This window comes from Microcaecilia unicolor, chromosome 9 (genome assembly GCF_901765095.1).
Source record: "Microcaecilia unicolor chromosome 9, aMicUni1.1, whole genome shotgun sequence".
NCBI classification, from domain to species: Eukaryota; Metazoa; Chordata; class Amphibia; order Gymnophiona; family Siphonopidae; genus Microcaecilia; species Microcaecilia unicolor.
In genome coordinates, this window is record NC_044039.1 from 145,409,298 (window position 1) to 145,430,367 (window position 21,070).

Consider the following 21,070-nt stretch of genomic DNA (forward strand, 5'->3'; position numbering starts at 1 on the left):
ATTTATGTTTAAAAACAAGTGTAACTGAAATTTAGGAAGTATGTTCCATCATAATGTATATTAAACCAGCATAACCTTTCAGGATCTCTAATATTTTAGAGGCAAAAGGCAGTAAGTTCATTAAAGAGAAACCAAGCAAAATTTGTTTCCATTTACCCACAGATGAGCCAAAATGGACTTCATTCTGTCATTGCAGGGAAGTATAGAGGGGCATAATTGACCGTCGCCGGCGAAATAGATCACCGGTGATCTATTTTGGCGGCGGAGCAACAGCTGGCCCGAACCGTATTATCGAAAAAGATGGCCGGCCATCTCTTTTTCGATAATACGGTTTCGCCCGACCAAATGCCAGAGTTCGCCGGGTTTGAGATCGCCGGTTTTGTTTTTCAGCGATAATGGAAAAAAATGCCGGCCATCTCAAACATGGCAAAATCCAAGGCATTTGGTTGTGGGAGGAACCAGCATTTGTAATGCAGTGGTCCCTCACATGCCAGGGCACTCTAGGGGGCACTTCTAAAAATGTTTTAAAAAAATACAAAAAAAGCTCCCCGGTGCATAGCTCCCTTACCTTGGGTGCTGAGCCCACCAAACCCACTCCCCACAACTCTACACCATTACCATAGCCTTTATGGGTAAAGGGGAGCACCTACATGTGGGTACAGTGGGTGTTGGGGGGTTTGGAGGGCTCAACACTTACCACCACAAGTGTAACAGGTGGGGGGGGGGGGGGGGAGATGGACCTGGGTCTGCCTGCCTGCAGTGCACTGCACCCATTAAAACCTTCTCCAGGGACTTGCATACTGCTGTCAGGGAGCTGGGTATGACATTTGAGGCTGGCATAGAGGCTGGCAAAAAAGTGCTTAATTTTTATTTTTTCTTGTGGGAGGGGGTTGGTGGCCACTGGGGGACTACGGGGAGGTCATCCCCCATTCCCTCCAGTGGTCATTTGGTCAGTTGGGGCACCTTTTTGAGGCTTGGTCGTGAAAATAAAAGGACCAAGTAAACCCGGCGAAATACTGCTTAACGCCACTTTTTTTTCCCAATTATCCGCGAAAGCCGGCCATCTGGTAGCCCCGCCTTCAGTTTGCAGGCGACACGCCTCCTTGAACCTTCGCCGGCGAAGCGACGGGAAAGCGGCGATGCTGTCAAAAACGCAGCTTTCAATTATACCGATTTTGCCGCTTTTCCGAGATCGCTGGCCATCTCCCGATTTATGTCGGAAGATGGCCGGCGATCACTTTCGAAAATAAGCTGGAAAGTAAACTATCTTCTTAGTATGCTTCCTTGGACTTTTCCCAAATCATCTTATTGTAATTGCCCAGGTAGGCAGGGAAACAATAAGTTCCCAAGACCTAAACCCATCTTAGTCAAATACAGCCTCAAAGGGCAACCAGTTATTGACTCTCGCAACTCACACAGCAAAGGCACCGACACAGAATTTGGATTTGGTCAATAGAAACGTAAGAAACACGCTCAGTAAAGGAACACTATCCCTTACATCGAGAGATGTCCAGAGGTAGAATCGAAAAGTGGCATGAAAAGCAAGGGTGAATCCAGTTCTCCTGAGATGGCCCCACTTCCAGTATTCTACAATGGACTCAGTCACAGACAAAGCAAAAACTAACCCTAGAAGAATCAACAAGGAAGTAAGCCACAAAAACAACAGGGTGGGCATCGGGACTGGTCTGGTATGATCAAAATAAAGAAAATTATCAGGTAAGAACATAATTTTTCCTTCCTTGCCATCAATACCAGTCCAGTCCAGACCAATGGGATGTAGCAAAGCAGCCACAGCATTAGGGCGGGAAAGGAGAATCAGAAACCAAAGAACAGCAATGCCCCAAAAGGACAACATCAGCGAAGACATGAACAGCATTCTGAGGACTCAGCTCAAGCGTAGACACCACAGAACCCCCTGAACTGAGGGGAGAAAGCAGAGTTCACACAAAAAACGAGAGAAAGGAACCCCTGGGAGGAAGCCAGCGAACAGAGACCCAGATGAGCTCAAGGAAGGAGCCTAAATAGATTTGACGGTCCAGAACAAAAAGGTGGAACCCTCCACAAATGAGTGACGGCAAGCCAAGGGATCCCAAACCACCCGTGACATTCCCTAAAGAAAGGAAAAAAAAAAACCTCAAAGGCACCAACTACCTCACCCGCCATCAAAAAAGGCACAGAAGACACAGGAAGAAATGTAACACCCTCCAAGTCAAGTCTGTCTCATGCAGCCACCGGAGGAACTGTAGACAGCGAACCCAGAGACAGAACCACATGGGTACAAAAAGAAGAATCCCCTAAGAGAAACAACCAGGCTGCTACCCAGTATCAGACAGCCCGTGCTCTAGGAGGAAAACAGACACACACTCCCCTCCGACGAAGGAAAGGTGCCATCAGTAAGATGGCCCTAACCATAAAACCAAGAGGTACGGTGGTCCCAACCGAAGAAGGAACCCCCAACCTCTGTAAAATGGGCAACTGTTTGCAGACGAGGAGCTCAGCCACCTGACAAGGACAATGCTTCAGAAATCAAACAAAATCAGAAGCCTGCCCGAAAGCAGGAACAGAGGCCACCCAACAGCTACAGACAGAAGTCTGCTATCTGTCAAGTAACCAAAACAGACCCTACAGCCTAAGATGTATACACGGCCCACCTAGGAGGACAGCCTCTCAATCCTTGTGGAAAGAGAAGACAATCTCCCCACCTCCAAGATTAGACACATTCCAAGTCCAAAGAAACTATCCACAAGGTGAAATGGAAAGAAAAAGAAAGAGGTGCAACCTCTTGAGACGGAACCAGGCTTCTCATCTAGAGTTAGATCAAGGCTGCCTTGGAGCGTCAGTCCGAGGGCCGCAGCCCAGAGACCCAGATCAGCTTGACCAGCAGAGAAGAGCAAGGCCTAACCTCTAGAAAGGGAGCTCATCATAAGCCAGAGAATCAAGTAGGCGGGACATCCAACATCCACCGAAGGCAAAGGAGCAACCTCAAGAAAAAGATCAAGCCCTGACCGCAGGAGAAGAATCCAGGCTCAATACCCAAAGACAGGGCTGGCTCGACAACCAGAAAACAGAGTGAAGCTCGACCTGCAGAGAGGGAGCAAGGCCCATCCTCAGAGAGGAAGAAATGCTCAATCCCAAACAAGGGAGCAAAACCCAACCTCCACAAAACAGCAAGACCAGATCCCCGGAGAGGGAGTAAGGCCAGACATTCAGAGATGAAGCCATCGAGAGATGGGTCACGGCAAAAGCACTAGAGCTGGGGCAACTGAGAATCAGCCACGTTCTATAGGTAGCAACAAAAACTACCCTCCACATGCCACAACCCAAGCAATACCTGACCTGCAGAGAGTAAGTCACGCTCCCCAGGCAGAAAAGAAGCAAAGGGTGGTAGAAGGAAAGTAGCCACGCTGAACACAATGGGAGGACACCATGCTAGACCTGCGGAAATGGGGCAGTGTAGACCATCCGAGCTGGAGCTATGTGCCCTCTCCAAAGATAGATCCAACACCCTTCCACGGAAATGGAAAAAGGAACTGAACACCTTACAAAGTTAAGTCTGTCATGAGGGAGGAGTCCCACACGCAGCAGGCTGCATAGGCAGAAAAGCGAAGATACTTAACCTCTAGCAGGTATTCTCAGAGGACAGCAGGCTTATTATTCTCACATGTGGGTCGACGACGGGAACTTGCTAGAGTCTTCTGGTGCGCGTGCCGCACCCAACCTCGCATGAGCGGAGTGCCTTCTCACCCATCGCGCAACCATGCTCCTCAGTTTCATTCAACAGCATAAAAAAAAAAGGAAAAACAGAAACGACTCCAAGGGGAAGTGGGTGGGATTTTAAGAATAATAAGCCTGCTCTCCTCTGAGAATACCTGCTACAGGTAAGTATCTTCGCTTTTTTTGAGGACAAGCAGGCTATATTCTCACATATGGGGAATCCCTAGAATCCAGGTTCACCCAAAACAACAAATACTGGTCAATTGGGCCCCGCAACGGCGAGGACATAACATAGATTAACCTGAAACTATATACAAACTAGCTGAGAGTGCAACCTGGAACAGAACAAAAAGGGCCTAGGAGGGTGGAGTTGGATTCTAGACCCCAAACAGATTCTGAAACACTGACTGGCCAAATGACAATCACTTCGGGTATCCTGCTCAAGGCAGTAGTGAGATCTCAATGTGTGGACTGAAGACCACGTCACAGCTTTGCAAATCTCTTCAATGGAGGCTGATTTTAAGTGAGCCACCAACACAAACATAGCTTTGACATTATGAGCCGTGACATGGCCCTCCAAGGTAAGCCCAGCTTCGGCATATACGAAGGAAATGCTAGCCAATTGAAAATGGTGCATTTACCGATGGCGACTCCCCTCCTGTTGGGATCAAAAAACACAACCTGGGCGGACTGTGTGAATGGCTTTGTCTGCTCCATGTAAAAGGCCAATGTGCAAGCTACTTTCGCCAGGGTGGGCATGAGGATGGGGAAAAATTGTTGGCAAGACAATCGACTGGTTCAGATGGAACTCCGACACCACCTTCAGCAGGAACTTAGGGTGTGTGCGGAGGACTACTCTATTGTGATGAAACACTACTAAGGCCTGAAGCTCACTGACCCTACGAGCTGAAGTAACAGCCACCAAGAAAACGACCTTCCAGGTCAAGTACTTCAGATGGCAGGAATTCAGTGGCTCAAAAGGAGCTCTCATCAGCTGGCAGAGAATGACGCTGAGATCCCATAACACTGGTGGAGTTCTGACAGATGGCTTTGACAAAAGCAAACCTCTCATGAAGCGAACAACTAAAGGCTGCACAGAGACAGGCTTACCTTCTACATGCTGATGATAAGCACTAATTGCACTAAGGTGAACCCTTACAGAGTCGGTCATAGGACCAGACTGACAAGTGTAGAAGGTATTCTATGGCCTTGCTGTCACACCAGACGGCAAACCTCCTCCATTTAAGAGAGTAACACCTCTTAGTGGAATTTTTCCTGGAAGCCAGCAAGACTTGGGAGACACCTTCCGAAAGACCCAAGGAAGCGACTTCTAGGCTTTCAACATCCAGGCCGTGAGAACCAGAGACTGGAGGTTGGGATGTAGAAGCGACCCCTTGTTCTGAGTGATGAGGGTCGGAAAACACTCCAATCTCCATGGTTCTTTGCAGGACAACTCCAGAAGAAGAGGGAACCAAATTTGTCACGGCCAGTAGGGTACACTCAGAATCATGATTCCCCAGTCTTGCTTAAGTTTCAACAGTCTTCCCCACTAGAGGTATAGGAGAATACTCAAACAGAAGGCCTGTTCCCCAATGGAGAAAGGCATCTGACGCTAGTCTGTCATGGACCTGAAACCTAGAACAGAACTGAGGGACCTTGTGACTGAGTTGAGTAGCGAAAAGATCCACCGAGGGAGTGCCCCATGCGCGGAAGATCTTGCAGGCTAAACCTATATTGAGAGACCACTCGTGAGGTTGAATTATCCTGCTCAGCTTGTCGGCCAGGCTGTTGTTCATGACTGCCAGATAAGTGGCTTGTAAAAACATGTTGTGACGACATGCCCAGAGCAACATCCAGACGGCTTCCTGACACAGAGGGCAAGATCCAGTGCCCCCCTGCTTGTTAGTGTAATACATCACAACCTGATATGTCTGAATTAGGATAATTTGGTCAGACAACCGATCTCTGAAAGCCTTTAGAGCGTTCCATATCACACGGAGCTCCAGCAGATTGATCTGAAGAGCCGTTTCCCAGAGGGTTACCGAACCGCTGCAATTTGTATTTATAAATTAGGGCCGATTTCATTTCTTTTTCGTGCAACAGGCTATTTAGCGTTACCTGTGCAGCTTTTAAATTTTCTAAAGTGGTAGGCATAGGATGGTGTAAATGTACTCTTTTGGCCATTTGTAACTGTCGTTCTAACCTCAGGATGCTTATTGCCTTCTTTTTGTTCTTAATGCTACAGTATGATATAATGGCACCTCGCAAAACTGCTTTAGAGGCTGACCAAAACAATTCGGGCTGAAGGCCGGCATGGACTTTATTATGTTCTATGTATTGTACCCAGCCCCTCTGAACCTGTGCCCGCAAATGCGGATCTCGGTACAAATGGGCTGGGAATCTCTACCCTGACCCTCCCCTAGGGTTGATCGCAAGTTTAAGATCTACCCACACCAGGGCATGCTCCATTACTTCTTTGGGACCAATAGCTGCTGTTTCTACTAGGTGAAATATAGAGTGGGCCACCAGGTTATAATCAATCCGGGCAAATGTGCCATGGGCCCTTGATCTATGCGTGTAATCTTTATCTCCTGGATGGTGTATCCTCCACGGGTCCACCAAATCCAGGGTCCGATTAAACGCCTGGGACTCTCTTACTCGCGTCCCTCGGTATTCGGAGGCCTTATTATTGGAACAGTCCTGTCGGGGGTCCATTACTGCGTTAAAATCGCCGACTACTATCAATTCCCCTCCTCCACTTTGTAAACATTTCCCGACCAGAGATTGAAAGAAAGCTGCATCATAATTATTAGGCCCATAAAGAAGCAGCAGCATTAAGTCTCTCCCCAACAACCACACTTTGAGTAGGATAAAGTCCCCTTTAGCCCCTCTGTCCAATACCATTGCTTTATATGGAAGTCCCTTCCGGAATAACACTGCAAATTCCCCTTTCTTACTCTGGGGTGAGGCCGCGAACACTTCACTGACCCATAGTCTTTGCAACTTAAGGTGTTCTTTATCTGTGAGACGTGTTTCCTGTAAACACGCTATATCAGCTTTGTGTCGCTTTAGCGCTGTGAGAATCTTGGATCTTTTTATTGGGGAACTAATGCCTCCTACGTTCCAGGATATTATCCTAGTAGTCATCATTTCGGGCTTCTGTGTCCTTGCCAAATTTACCCTTTGTCGCTCCAATCATTCTCCACCCCCGAGGTATTACGGGGTCCCCCCAGCTCCAGATTCGTTCATGTAGCTCTCCCGTCCTTTCTACCCAGTGAACCAAATGCAGACCCGCTTGGCCCCAGCTTAATACATGTTTAAACTCTTGGTACCTTTCAGATCTCATGATAACTGTAACCCAAGATCTCAATCCCCCCCCCCCCCCCATTCCCCCCCTCACTATCCAACCCTTGGCCATCTTCCAGGTGAGCCTGGTATTGGCTGAAGATCACCTGAATGGCAAGGAGCCCTCCCTCCCGTGTAACGTTTATATTCTTTACTTACTGCATTTTAATTACTTTAGCAACTGGTCCCCAACAACCACCAACACTGTCCTCAATCTCCCTCAAGAATTCCTTGTTCATGCAATCCAACTTTTGCCTCTTCTGGAGATTTAAAGGTACACCATTGTCCTTGAATTGAGACCTTCAGCAGTGCTGGGTATTGTAATATGAAGCGAGTTTGTTTCTGGGCCAGTGCCGAGCATATGTGATGAAATTTCTTCCGTTGCTCCTGGACTCCTGCAGAGTAGTCCTGGAACATGAGAATCTGTCGGCCCTCGTGCGTTAGGTCCCCTCTGCGGATCTTGAAACCATTCAATATTTCCATTTTATGCCGGTAATTTAACACCCGCGCTACTATCACCCGCGGTCTTGCTTGGTTTTCATCTTTACGTCCCATGCGGTGCGCACGTTCAATTAGTAGAGGCCCGAGGGAATCCAACAGGGCCAGCTCTTTGTTTAACCAGTCTGTGAGCCACACCACTAAGTTTCTGTCCGGAATATTCTCTGATATGCCCACGATGTGGACGTTGTTCCTCCGGGAACGATTCTCGAGATCTTCTAATTTATCTAAATGTTCCTGGAGCTGCTGTTTAACCTCACGAAGGTCTGCACTGTAGCCCTGCGAATCGTCTTCAAGGGCCAAGGCCCTCGTTTCAAGGTCTTCCATACGAGTCCCCAGTCCTTCCAGCTTCATGTGGTAGGCATCCAATTTTTGTTCCATTGCCTCCCACTTAGGTTGCCAGGCTCTCTCTACGGCAGCAGTTAGTTGTTCAAGTTGTGGTGCTGTGAATATCTGGTCGGCTTGTTGCAGATTCGCCCCACCATTTTGAGATACGGGGTAGGCAATTGCTCTTCTCTTTCTCCTTTTTCCCAGTGGCGCAGCGTCATTACGACTGGGACTGTGTTAATATATTTGTCCATAAAGACACACAAGGTCCAGTTGCTAAGCTGCTAACTTTATCTTGGCAGTATTTTCGTGATTACGGGGCGAGGGCTCTCGAGCTGCAGCGGAGCACGTCTGCTCAGCTCATTGCCCCACGTGATCTCCTCCTATGAACTCTAATTGTTGAATAGGTTGGAGATGGGACTCGGGGTAGTTTATTACAAGCCCTAATAGCTCCAGCAACTGAATAGTCTTCCGCATGGACTCCCAAGCACTGTCTTCCGAGCACTGTCCTCCAAGATGCTCTTTACCAGCCAATTGTCCAGATAAGGGAACACAAGCACTCAAAGTCTTGTAGCGACGCTGCAACTACCGCTAGACATTTGGTAACACCCTGGGAGCTGACGCGAGGCCAAAAGCAACACGCGGTACTGAAAGTGATGTGTTGCCCAGCCAAAACCGAAGAATACTTCATATGAGCTGGAAGTATCAGGATGTGTGTATATGCATCCTTCAGTCCAGAGAGCGTAGCCAAACGTTCTCCTGAATCATGGGAAGAATGGTGCCCAGGGAAACCATCCTGAACTTTTCTCAAACTAGAAATCTGTTCAGGGTCCTTAGGCCTAAGATGGGATGCATCCCCCTGTCTTTTCTGCACAGAGGATGTACCTGGAATAGAATCCCAGCCCTTCTTCCCCTGATGAACGGGTTCGACCACATGGGCCTTTAGAAGGGCGGAAATTCCTCTGCAAGTACCTGCTTGTGCTGAGAGCTGAACCGAATGAGCTCTCGGTAAGCAATTTGGAGGTTTGGATATCAAATTGAGGGTGTATCCCAACCGGACTATTTGAAGAAATCCACCGGTCAGAGGTTATGAGAGACCACCTTTGATTGAAAAAAAATTTTAACTTCCTCCCCCAACCATTAAGTTGTCCAACACAGACACTTATGGTAGCTATGCTCTGCTGGAGCCAGTCAAAAGCCCATCCCCTACTTTTGCTGAGGAGTAGAAGGGCCTTGGCGGCATGCTGTTGACAAAATCGAGCGTACTAGGGTGGAGCCTGAGCTGGCTGGCGAGCCGCAGAATCATACCTATGCTTAGCATAAAAATAGGAAGCACTCCGTGACCCACAAAATACCTCCTATGAGGAGGTTGGATGCAGAAGACGTCCGGCGGGAGAGAGAAGACATAGCATCAGTGTGCTTCTTGATCTGGTCAACGAGCTCCTCAACCTTCTCTCTGAAAAGATTATCACCCTGGTAAGGGGCATCCGCCATCCTCTGCTGGACCAAATGGTCCAGGTCAGAAACACGCAGCCATGAGAGTCTGCGCATTACTATACCTTGAGCAGAGATTCTGGATGCCACATCAAAACTGTTGTAAGTGCCCCTGGCCAAAAACTTGCAACACGCCTTCTGCTGTTTGACCAACTGGCAAGAAGGCTCGGCCTGCTCCGAAGGGAGCACATCAACCAAGTCAGACAGCTTCTTCACCGAGTTCCTCAAGCGGACGCTCATGAAGAGCTAGTATAACTGAATACGGGCGATGAGCATAGTGGTCTGATACATCTTTCTCCCAAAAGAGTACAAAATGGTTCTAGCTTCTCTGCCTGGGGGAGCCGAGGCATAGTCTCTACTATTGGCTCTCTTGAGAGCGGCATCCACTACCATGGAGTTGTGGGGTAACTGAGACCTCGCCAACCCAGGTTCCCTGTGGATCCGATATTGGGTATCTATCTTTTTGGGGACCACAGAGAAAGAGAGGGGATGCCCAGTTCTGCACGAGGACTGAACAAAGAAGGGATCCCATAGGACTCAACAGAGGAAAATGTACCAGGGATCCTCCTCTGATTCACACGAACGTTCCTCCTTGGTATCGGACAGCACTTCCCTCAGGGATTCTGAGATCGGGCCCACCTCAACATCGAGGACCCATGGCCTAGAGAATGGCATCGAGGATTCAGCTCCTGCCTTGACTCCAGCGACGCATCCTCCACCGACGTCAAAGGAGAACTGGCCTGGGTGGCAATCGACGCCGGTGCAGGAGGCAGCACTGCGGGCCAGACAGGATTTCAGCAGAAGGCATGGCAGGTGTAGGCACCCCCGATGCCAATGTAGATCAATGTAGTAAGCCCTCCAAAAGAACTTGGAGCAAGGCCCAGATACCCTCAAGAGCCGCCATTGGTAAAGGCTATGGGGCCAGTTGAAGAACAGGTTGAAAAGCGCCTGGGGTGCAGGAGCAGGATCTTGGCTGCTTGGAGACGCATGCATCAGCACCTCTTGAATGGAGGGGGAGCAATCCTCCTGGCGTCAATGCTTCTCGGGGGCCGGATCTCTCGGCACCCCGGAGGTCCCGGCACTGTGTGTCAAAGGAGATCAGTGTTGGTGCTTCTTGGTCTTCACCCAATGCACCTCACCCAAGCTCCTCGGTGCTGACGAGGACAACGTCGAATCCTCCTATCGCCTCGGGGGTCGGGTCCAACAAAGGCCGATCCTGGGGTGCCTGCACAGCAGGAGGCCTCGAGACAGGTAGCGACCCACTTGACGCATCACTGCTCCCAGTGTCTCTGGGCCTCGCAGAAGCCATCCCTACCTCGACTCCCGATGTCGATGCCTCCCTCACCACCAATGCCGCCAACATCAATGCTGATGCTGAAGAACTGGACTGAGTTTCAAAAAGTTTCTCTCTCTGAGCCTCTCAGGAAATTTGTGTACTTTTCTTCATATGAAGACGAAAGACAAAATTTGCTGGGCTATGGTCGGGCCCAAGACACTGAATACACCAAGAATGTGTAACAGTACCTGAGGTGGTCCAGTTGCACCGAGTATAACGTTTGAAGCCACTAGGAGTCTTCGATGACATGGAAGGAAAAACAGATTCAGCAAAATTAAAGGACTCGATTGTGACAAAAGAAAAGAAAGGCACAAAAATGGGAAACCCAACTGAGCAGTTCTAAGTGTGGCCTGTGACAAAAAGTAAATTTTATTTTTATTTTTGTTACATTTGTACCCCGCGCTTTCCCACTCATGGCAGGCTCAATGCGGCTTATATGGGGCAATGGAGGGTTAAGTGACTTGCCCAGAGTCACAAGGAGCTGCCTGTGCCTGAAGTAGGCACAGGCAGCTTAAACACGGGCCCAAAACTAAAACAATAAGGTTTTCTTTGTTTTGTTTTTTTAAGACAAATGTAGAAGGAAAGGAATAAAGAAAAAAAAACACAAAAAAATCGTGAACAGGCACAACAAAGGCTCTTTCCCAGGCGAAAAAAAAAAGGAGCAACGGAAAAAACCCTGCTGCTCATCACGCGGAGAAAAAACAACTGAGGAGCACAGTCATGCAACGGACGGGAAGGCACTCTGTGGATGTGCAGTGGGGCACAGCACACGCACCAGAAGGCTCTAGCAAGATTTTTGCTATCTATTATGCCGGTTCCCGGGCTGACGTGGATCGTTGACCCATATGCGAGAATAACATAGCTTGCTTGTCCTCAGAGAAGATATGTTTCCACTTGATCCCCCAAAGGGAGTGAAAAAAACTGCACTCCCAAAACAGATTGGGCAGCGCTTCGCCAAAAAAGAGGACTGAACAACGTACCCAAAGAGAGCCACTCAGGCCGAGAACCAGATTTCCCAAGCAGCCCCGTAGCATTTATAAGACACAGTGAGATGCTATGACCACAAAAATAGAGGGCACTGCAAGTAGGAAATGGGGAGAACCCTGAAGGAGGAAAAGTCTGCGCCCTCCCATCAAAAAGAGGAGGGTTCCTCCAGGAAGATGTAGGGACACACCCAGCCCTGGAAAAAAAAAAAGGGCCCCAAAGAAGGGAGCAGCACCCCTACAACAATCTAAAAAGGGTACATCAAAAGTGAACTGCAGAAAAGAGCTCTCGACATGAGAGTGAGTGCCTGGAGCTCGGAAACTCTTCTGGCCTAAAGTGATAGCCACCAAAAAGACTGCTTTCAACGTCAGGTCTTCAGAGATGCCCTCGACAAGGGTTCAAAAAGGGCGGGCTTCTGCAAGGCTCTTAGCACCAGGTTGAGATTCCACGCAGGCACCACTGAGTGCAGAGGAGGGTGCAGGTGATTAACTGCCCTTGAGAAAACGTACCACATCTGGCTGCGAAAGCCAGGGAAGCACCCTTCAAGCGGCCCTGAAACAAGCAGAGCCGCTACCGTGGACTTTAGAGGAACTGAGCGACAGGCCTTTCTCCAGACCTTCTTGCAGGAACGCCAGCACTGAAGAAATTGAAGCAGTGAAGGGAGAAAGTGAGCCTGCTCCACACCACGCTGCAAAGGTACGCCAAACCCTGGCGTAAGCAGTAGAAGTAGAGCGCTTCCTCGCTCTCAGCATAGTGGCGATGACCTTGTCTGAGAAGCCCTTCTTCCTCAGACGCTGCCGCTCAATAGCCAGGCCGTAAGACCAAAGGGGGAGGGATCCTCCATCACCACGGGACCCTGATGCAACAGGCCCTGCTCCACTGGCAGCCGCAGAGGGTCGTCCACTGAGAGCCTGATCAAATCCGCATACCAGGGACGTCTGGGCCAGTCCGGACCCACCAGGATTATCCGGCCCGGATGCTTTGCCACCCGGTCTAGTACCCTGCCCAACATGGGCCAGGGCGGGAACACATAGAGAAGCTCTTGTGTCGGCCACTGTTGGAGAAGAGCATCTACTCCCAGAGATCGAGGGTCCCGTCCTCCGCTGAAAAAGCGCGGCACTTGGCAATTGGCCGATGACGCCATCAGATCTAGGCTCGGCTGGCCCCAGCGCTTCGTGATGTCCAAGAACGCCTGAGCCGATAACTGCCACTCTCCGGGATCCAAGGTATGGCGACTGAGAAAGTCCGCCTTGACATTCATTACTCCGGCAATGTGGGCAGCTGACAGCTGTTCCAGATTCGCTTCCGCCCACTGGCATAGATTCATGGCTTCCTTGGCTAGAGGGGCGCTCTTGGTACCTCCCTGGCGGTTGACATAGGCCACAGCCGTGGCATTGTCCGACAGGACCCGTACTGGCTTCAACGCCAGTACCGGGAGGAACTCCAAAAGCGCCAACCGAATGGCTCTGAGTTCCAGGAGGTTGATAGACCACTTTGCCTCTGCAGGAGACCAGAGCCCCTGCGCTGTCCTTCCCAAGCAGTCCCCAAGCTCCCCAGCCCGTCAAAGAGGCGTCCGTCGTGACGACAATCCACTCCGGGGTCACCAGAGGCATCCCTGCAGACAACTTGTCTGTCTTCAGCCACCAGCTCAGCGCCTTGCGCACTGCTGGGTCCAAGGGAAGGCGCACAGCATAATTCTCAGACACCGGAGTCCAGCGCTGCAGCAGAGAGTGTTGTAGTGGTCTCATATGAGCCCTGGCCCAGGGCACTACTTCCATCGTGGCCGTCATAGAGCCCAACAGCTGCACATAGTCCCAAGTCCGAAGCGGAGAGGCTACTAGGAACTGGTCCACCTGAGCCTGAAGTTAGACAATCCGATTGTCCGGCAGGAACACTCTGCCCACTTGGGTGTCGAATCGAACTCCCAGATACTCCAGGGACTGAGTTGGGCGCAGCTGGCTTTTCTCCCAGTTGATGATCCACCCCAGGGAGCTCAAAAGAGCAATCACCCGGTCCACAGCTTTGCCGCACTCTGCATAAGAGGGGGCTCGGATCAACCAGTCGTCCAGATAAGGATGGACTTGTACTCCTTCCTTTCGCAGGAAGGCCGCGATGACCACCATTACTTTGGAGAAGGTCCGCGGAGCAGTAGCCAACCCGAACGGGAGGGCTCTGAACTGGAAGTGTCGGCCCAGGACTGCAAAACGCAGAAAGCGTTGATGAGGAGGCCAGATGGGAATATGCAAGTACGCTTCCTTGATGTCCAAGGATGCCAGGAACTCCCCTGCCTTCACTGCCGCTATAACAGAGCGGAGAGTCTCCATGCAAAAGTGCCGAACTTTCAAGGCCCGATTGACCCCTTTGAGGTCGAGGATAGGCCGTACAGAACCTCCTTTCTTTGGTACCACAAAGTAAATGGAGTAACGTCCCTTGCCAAGCTGATTTTCTGGCACCGGAATGACCGCACCCAGGCGGATCAGATTGTCCAAGGTCTGCTGCACTGCCACAGCTTTGACCGGAGACTTGCAGGGAGAGAGTACAAACCCGTCTCTTAAGGGTCGGCAGAACTCTAGCTTGTAGCCGTCTCTGATGACTTCCAGCACCCAAGCGTCTGAAGTTACTCTGGTCCACTCGCCCAGGCGTCCTCCAATCTGCACTGGGCCATGGACCAGGACCCCGTCATTGGGTACGAGACCCTGGGGGAGGACCGGAGGGCGCACCTCCGGGACGGCGGTCTCTGCGAAAGGAACGCTGCTTGGGGGAGAAGTTCCTCTTGAAGGAAGAGGGGGCAGAGGAGCCCGACTTGCCCGGGCGGTACCGACGGGCTTCCTGAAACCGTCCTCTGGAGATACCGGGGCAAGCACTGGCCCGAGCCCTGACCTCTGGTAACCTCTTGCCCTTAGACGTGCCGAGATCGGTCACGATTTTGTCCAGCTCGACCCCAAAGAGCAGCTTGCCTTTAAAAGGCAACTTAGCCAGGCGGGACTTAGAGGCGTGGTCAGCAGACCAATGTTTCAGCCAAAGCCACCGCCACGCAGAGACTGTCTGAGCCATACCTTTAGCCGAGGCTCTCAAGACATCATACAGTAAGTCTGCCAAATAAGCCAAGCCCGATTCCAGGGCCGGCCAATCAGCCCTCAAGGAAGGATCCGAGGGGGAAGCCCGCTGCACAATCGTCAGGCATGCCCTGGCCACATAGGAGCCGCAAACTGAGGCCTGCAAACTTAAGGCAGCCGCCTCGAAGGACGACCTTAAGGCCGCCTCCAATCTTCTGTCTTGGGTGTCCTTTAGGGCCGTGCCACCTTCCACCGGCAACGCCGTTTTCTTAGTCACCGCAGTGATTAAAGAATCCACGGTAGGCCAAAGAAAGGCCTCACGTTCACTTTCAGGCAAAGGATAGAGGCGGGACATAGCCCTAGCCACTTTGAGGCTCGCTTCCGGGACATCCCATTGAGCCGAAATTAAGGTGTGCATGGCATCATGCACGTGGAAGGTTCTAGGCGGGCGCTTCGTCCCCAGCATAATGGCGGAGCCAACAGGGGCTGAGGGAGAGACGTCCTCTGGAGAGGAAATCTTCAAAATGCTCATGGCCTGCACTAACAGGTTGGGCAAATCCTCTGAGCGAAAGATCCGCGCTGCAGAGGGGTCATCCGCTCCATCCGAGCGGGAATCCGTCTCCTCCAAGGAATCCCCAAAGGACCGTTGGGAGAACTCAGATACGCTGCCCTCATCTACATCAGAGGAAACAGCGTCCTCTAAGGCCTGGGAATCCACCCGAGGGCGTTTACTTCCGGGGGCCTCAACCCCTTTATCGGACAAGGGAGAAGGGGCAGCGTTTTGCATAAGAAAGGCCTGATGCAGCAGCAAAATAAACTCGGGGGAGAAACCCCCCAGACTGTGCAATTCAGCAGCCTGGGCCACAGCCCTAGACGCACCCTCAACTGGCGCTCGCAAGAGCGGGGGAGAACCATGCTGCGCATCCAAGATGGCGTCCGGCGCGACACTTCGCGAAGGAGCCGCGCGGGAAGAGCGGCGCTTAACTTTAGCCGCTTTTTGCCGTCGCCCAAATCAAGGGCGGCCATGGCATTAACGTCTCCCAGCTCAAGGGCGGCCCAAGAAGAAGCCGTCCGAGCAGAGTGGCCGGCCAAAATGGCGGAGGCGAGTAGCGGGGGGATGGGCGTTTATGGCGGGAAAAACCGCCGCACCGGAGGAAGACCCGGGACACTGACCGGCCTCCGAACTGACACCCAACAAGGGCGAATCAGACTTTAAGACCCCCGCATCCCCGCTAGAAGCGCACACGCGGTCCGGGGAGCGATTCTTCGCGCCCTCGCCCTCCGACGCCATAGGCCACGTGGAGATCGATCGGGGAACCCCCTGCCCGCTATAAAAAGGTAAAAATTACCCGCTTCTCGCTCCGAGCTGTAACGACCTGGTGTCCCAGTGAGTAGCTGCAATAAACGTTTAAATAAACGTCGAAATAAACGCCTTTAAGGACGTCCAAAATTTTTTTTTTTTTTTTTTTAACGGAGCCAGCGGGAGGGGGGAGAAAAGGAGGGACCTGGCGCCACCAGGTTTGCACTTGCTCAAGAAGAGCCCTCAACCCCAGGTACTCAACAAAACCTAAAAATTAGGCTTGGAGGCCTAGCCAGAGCTGCTGCTGTGTGTTACCACCACCTGCTGAGATAGAGAACATACTGAGGAGTTTCCGGCAGCACATGACCACATATAGGGAGGCAAAAGGATTGCTCTCTATCTCCACCTGCTGGTAGATGGACACAACCCACCAGTCTATGGATTGATCAGCATGATGATATGGAAGAGGGGCTTGCACATCCATCCACCATCTGCTAGGAGACAGAGAAAATACTGAGCATTCCAGGCTGCTCAATATCCTTAAAAGGCAAAATACCTGGAACTATTTTCTCTGTCTCCTTCCGCTGGTGGATGGACATAACCCATTGGTCTGGACTGGTCTGGTATTGATGACAAGGAAAAACAGACACTTCTGTATATTCATTTTGTATTATATAAGCATTTTTAAGATCATTGTCTCCAGGATTTGTTTTTCCGTGGTCAAACATCCCACCTTTACCTGCACTTGTATTATATCAAGCAACAGTTTTGAACATGTAAATGCTTAGTAAGTTGGCAAAGGTACTTTAATGATTTACCTGCAGGTTTGCTCTTCTCAAGAGCAGTTTCAGAACTCACAGGTTTGCTTCCACTCTCTATGATAGCAACAGGCCTCTCTTTTTTCTGGTGGCTGCTAGGTGTGTTCATATTAATGTATGGAGACTTTCTAGCTGGGGTCTTGGTGAGGGAACGTTTATGTTCATTATCTTTAGTGGTCTCCGAGAATCTGATTAAATAGAAAGATGTAATATTGTCACTCTTGTTAAGTACAGTGAGAAAAGAATAGAAAACTGACTTGTAAATTTTCATTGCTATAAGCAAGACTAAAACCAAATAGTTTAAGGTAGTACAAACACTAACAATTATAAGAATATCCTATACCACGTAAGTATATAAAATTACTTTTTTCTTCGGACCTCATACTCCTGTTTTACTTCCTTCATTATCTCTGCTCCATTTGCTAACCTTGCACTGTAGCACAACCATAAGTTTATTTATAATATCCATAAGTCACTCTATATCTCTCACGGTTGTGGCCGTGCCTATACTCACCTCTTCTCCCAGTGACCAGGCCCTATGGCTGCTGTGGACTGCTTTTCCCTGTTTCCACAATCATGTTCCAGAGATCATTCCAGTCCTATTCTGATGTTCCAGCATTCCGGCCCTGCTCTGGTCAAGCCTCGCTTTGGTGTTCCTGCAGCCAAGCCTCATTCTTGGTTGTGACATCATCAGTAAAGTCCTTTATAAGCAACTTGGAACTTTTATGCCTTGTATGTGTGTGTTTGTTGCACTTTCAGCCTGCTCCTGCTTTGTCTCCAGTCTGTAATTTTGCTTCTGCTTCAGCTCTGCTTGCCTTTACTAGAGTCCCTTCCCTGCTTGTATTCTGTCCTGCCTGCTACAGCCCTGCTTCGTCTTTACTTTAGTTTTTGCCCTGCTTGTTCCGGTCCTGCCCGTCTTCAGCTTCAGTTCCAGTCCTGCTTGTGCAAGCCCTGTTTCCAGCCTCGATCCTTGTTTGGGTGGGTCGCCAGCAGTGGCCAATGGGCTCACTACTCCTGACCCCGTGACAATATCCGATAGTGTTCAAAGTGGTATACAATTTAAAACAAAACAATGAACAGAACTATCAGAACTGCTGAACTCTCACTGTGAGCCTGTATTCCCATCAGAACTGCTGAGCTCCCACTCTCACTGTAAGCTTGCACTTACTTTAGAACTGTTAAGCTCCTACTTTTACAGCAGTCTACACTCTTATTAGAGCTGCTGAGCTCCAACCTTTATTGTAGTCTGCTCTTGGGGAAGGCTTTCCTCAGCCATCATCTTTCACAACATAATTTCAAACCAGGCAAACGGTTGGTGATACCAGAAAGCACCTCCCACAATAGGCAGCTTGCTTCTGAGGCTCTACTTCTATCAGAACTGCTGAACTGTCACTCTCACTGTGAGCCTGTATTCCCATCAGAACTGCTGAGCTCCCACTCTCACTATAAGCCTGACTTATAGGTGTTCAGGACTTCACTCCCAAGCATCTGACCGTGAGTAACCTATATATCCTAAATTGACACCAAAATGAACACAATCAAAATACTTCTGGTAATCTACTCCCTTTCACTGATCCACCTAGCACTATCCATCCCACTCACAGAACATTACTTCATACCCACCCTACAAAATCACCAAAGATGATCAAACATTCCACACTCCACCAAACTGACTATCTAAACATGGACATCACCAACAAAACAAAAGGAAAGACCACAACAAACACACATCACCCAAGGAATGACAACTAACAAAAATCCACATAACACCAAACCTAGATGCCCCATACCAAAACATCCAGGTAGGCTACATCAATGCTAGATCCGTAATCAACAAAACAACAATATCAGATTGGATCACCTCAATGAAACATGGATTCACAACCAAAACTACCCCACAATCCTTGAACTGTGCCCGCCAGGTTACAAAATCACCCACCGAACCAGATCGGAAAAGAGAGGTAGAGGCATAGCACTAATATACTGAGAAAATGCCGCCTCCATAACACCCCAACTAGAAATTGCCTCATTTAGACTCCATAACAACTCCCTAACCGATCACCTGAATTGCGTATTATTCTACAGACCACCCGGCAACTGGAAGGAAAGTCAGCCCACCTTCATGGACTTCATATCAAACAACAACAACAACATACTGCTACTAGGCGACTTTAACTTTCACCTAGAAGACCCCAACTCCACAAACGTTCTTGAATGTAAAGACTTCCTACAGTCCTGGGATTTTAAATGGTCCTACATGCAAACTACCCATATCAAAGGACATACATTGGACCTCCTATCACAAACTACCTACAGACAATAACCTATTAATAACAGACATCAAATGGACAGCAATACCTTGGACTAACCATTACAAACTGAACCTAACTCTAAACTGGCGGAAGAAGGGCTCAAACAGTACACCAGAACGTACTGCTTACATTACAAGAGGGCAAATCAATCCACAAATATTCTGGCAACAAATATACGACAACGAATGGACAACACGCACTGATGCCATACTTTATCTCAACAACTGGGAAGGCAGATGCGACAGCGTACTAAACAAAATAGCACCCTTAAAAACAAAAATATCAAGACGACAAAACACTATACCTTGGTTCAATGACGAACTAAAAAAACTCAAAATACAAGCTAGAAAACTTGAACGAGTATGGAGAAAGACAAAAGATGAACACGTGCTCAACGCATGGAAACAAATACATAGAAAATACAAATACGCAATAAAACAAACCAAAAGGTCCTACTACAAAACCAAATTAGGACCAGACTACAAAGATATGAAGAAACTATTCCAACTCGTAAATAAGTTACTAGACACCACCCCTATCACCACAACCAACATAGACATCCCACCCGCACACAAACTTGCTAACTACTTAGCTGCGTAGTTAACTACTTTAACGAAAAAATAATAAAACTACGCAGCACACTTCCTCATCACAATACCGGCATCGAAATCTTCGTCAACGATCTGGACCCATCCTCCGAAGGATACCCAGCTGACCGCATTTGGACAACATTTAATCTCCTCAGCACCAAATCAGTTACACAAGCGATTCACAGGTTCACCCAAGACCCACTGCAAACTGGATACATGTCCCAGTCATCTACTCAAGTCTGCCCCAGACCGCTTCATAGCAGACCTTACATCCCTTCTAAACTTCATGTTACAACAAAGTCTCTTCCCTGAGTAACAAGGCAACATCCTACTCACCCCAATACCAAAAGACGACAAGAAAAACACAAACGATATCACCAATTACCGCCCAGTTGCGTCTATCCCATTAGTAGTAAAAATGATGGAGAGCTTCGTGACTAAACAGCTTACAGAATACCTGGACAAGTTCTCAATACTACATAATTCACAATCCGGATTCTGATCCCACCATAGCACCGAAACTGTCCTAGTCACCCTCCTGGCCAAATTAAAGCAGGAGATTGCCACAGGCAAAAGCATACTCCTCCTCCAGTTCGACATGTCGAGTGCATTCGACATGGTAAACCACAACATACTACTAGGCCAATTCGAGATTGAAGGAAACGTACTTAACTGGATCAAAGGCTTTCTAACCACCAGAACTTATCAAGTAAAATCAAAGTCAAACATATCACCACCGTGGAACCCAGTCTGCGGAGTACCTCAAGGATCACCATTATCACCAATACTCTTCAATATGATGATGATTCCACAGGCACAGTCCTTATCCAACCGAGGCCTTAACCCATTCATTTACGCAGATGTTACAATATACATCCCCTTCAGACATGATCTGACAGAAATAACCAACAAAATCAACGATAGTCTGAACATCATGGACTCCTGGGCAAACTCATTCCAACTGAACACCGAAAAAACACATTGCCTCATCCTCTCCATATAACAAATACAAACCCACAACCATAAATACTCCAGGACATACCCTCCCTACCTCGGACAGTTTGAAAATACTCGGTGTCACACTCGATCAGAACCTTACTCCCGACAGTACTCTGTAACAAAGAAAATGTTCTATTCAATGTGGAAGCTCAAACGATTAAAACCTTTCTTCCGAAGAGCAACTTTTCGATACCTAATGCAATCAATGGTCCTAAGCCATGCAGATTATTGCAACAGATTCTACGTGGGCTGCAAAGAACAACTCATTAAAAAAACTCCAGACCACCCAAAATACAG

At 49.1% G+C, this 21,070-nt stretch overlaps 1 protein-coding gene across 1 annotated transcript in view; it reads right to left on the minus strand.

Moving 5' to 3' along the window:
- NUSAP1 (nucleolar and spindle associated protein 1) overlaps nt 1-21,070 on the minus strand; it is a 268,127-nt gene that overhangs the window by 24,075 nt on the left and 222,982 nt on the right. Inside the window, 2 exon segments of the mRNA XM_030214927.1 lie at nt 16,873-17,060; nt 20,869-20,872. Of these exon segments, the coding sequence (XP_030070787.1) occupies nt 16,873-17,060; nt 20,869-20,872 (192 nt within the window).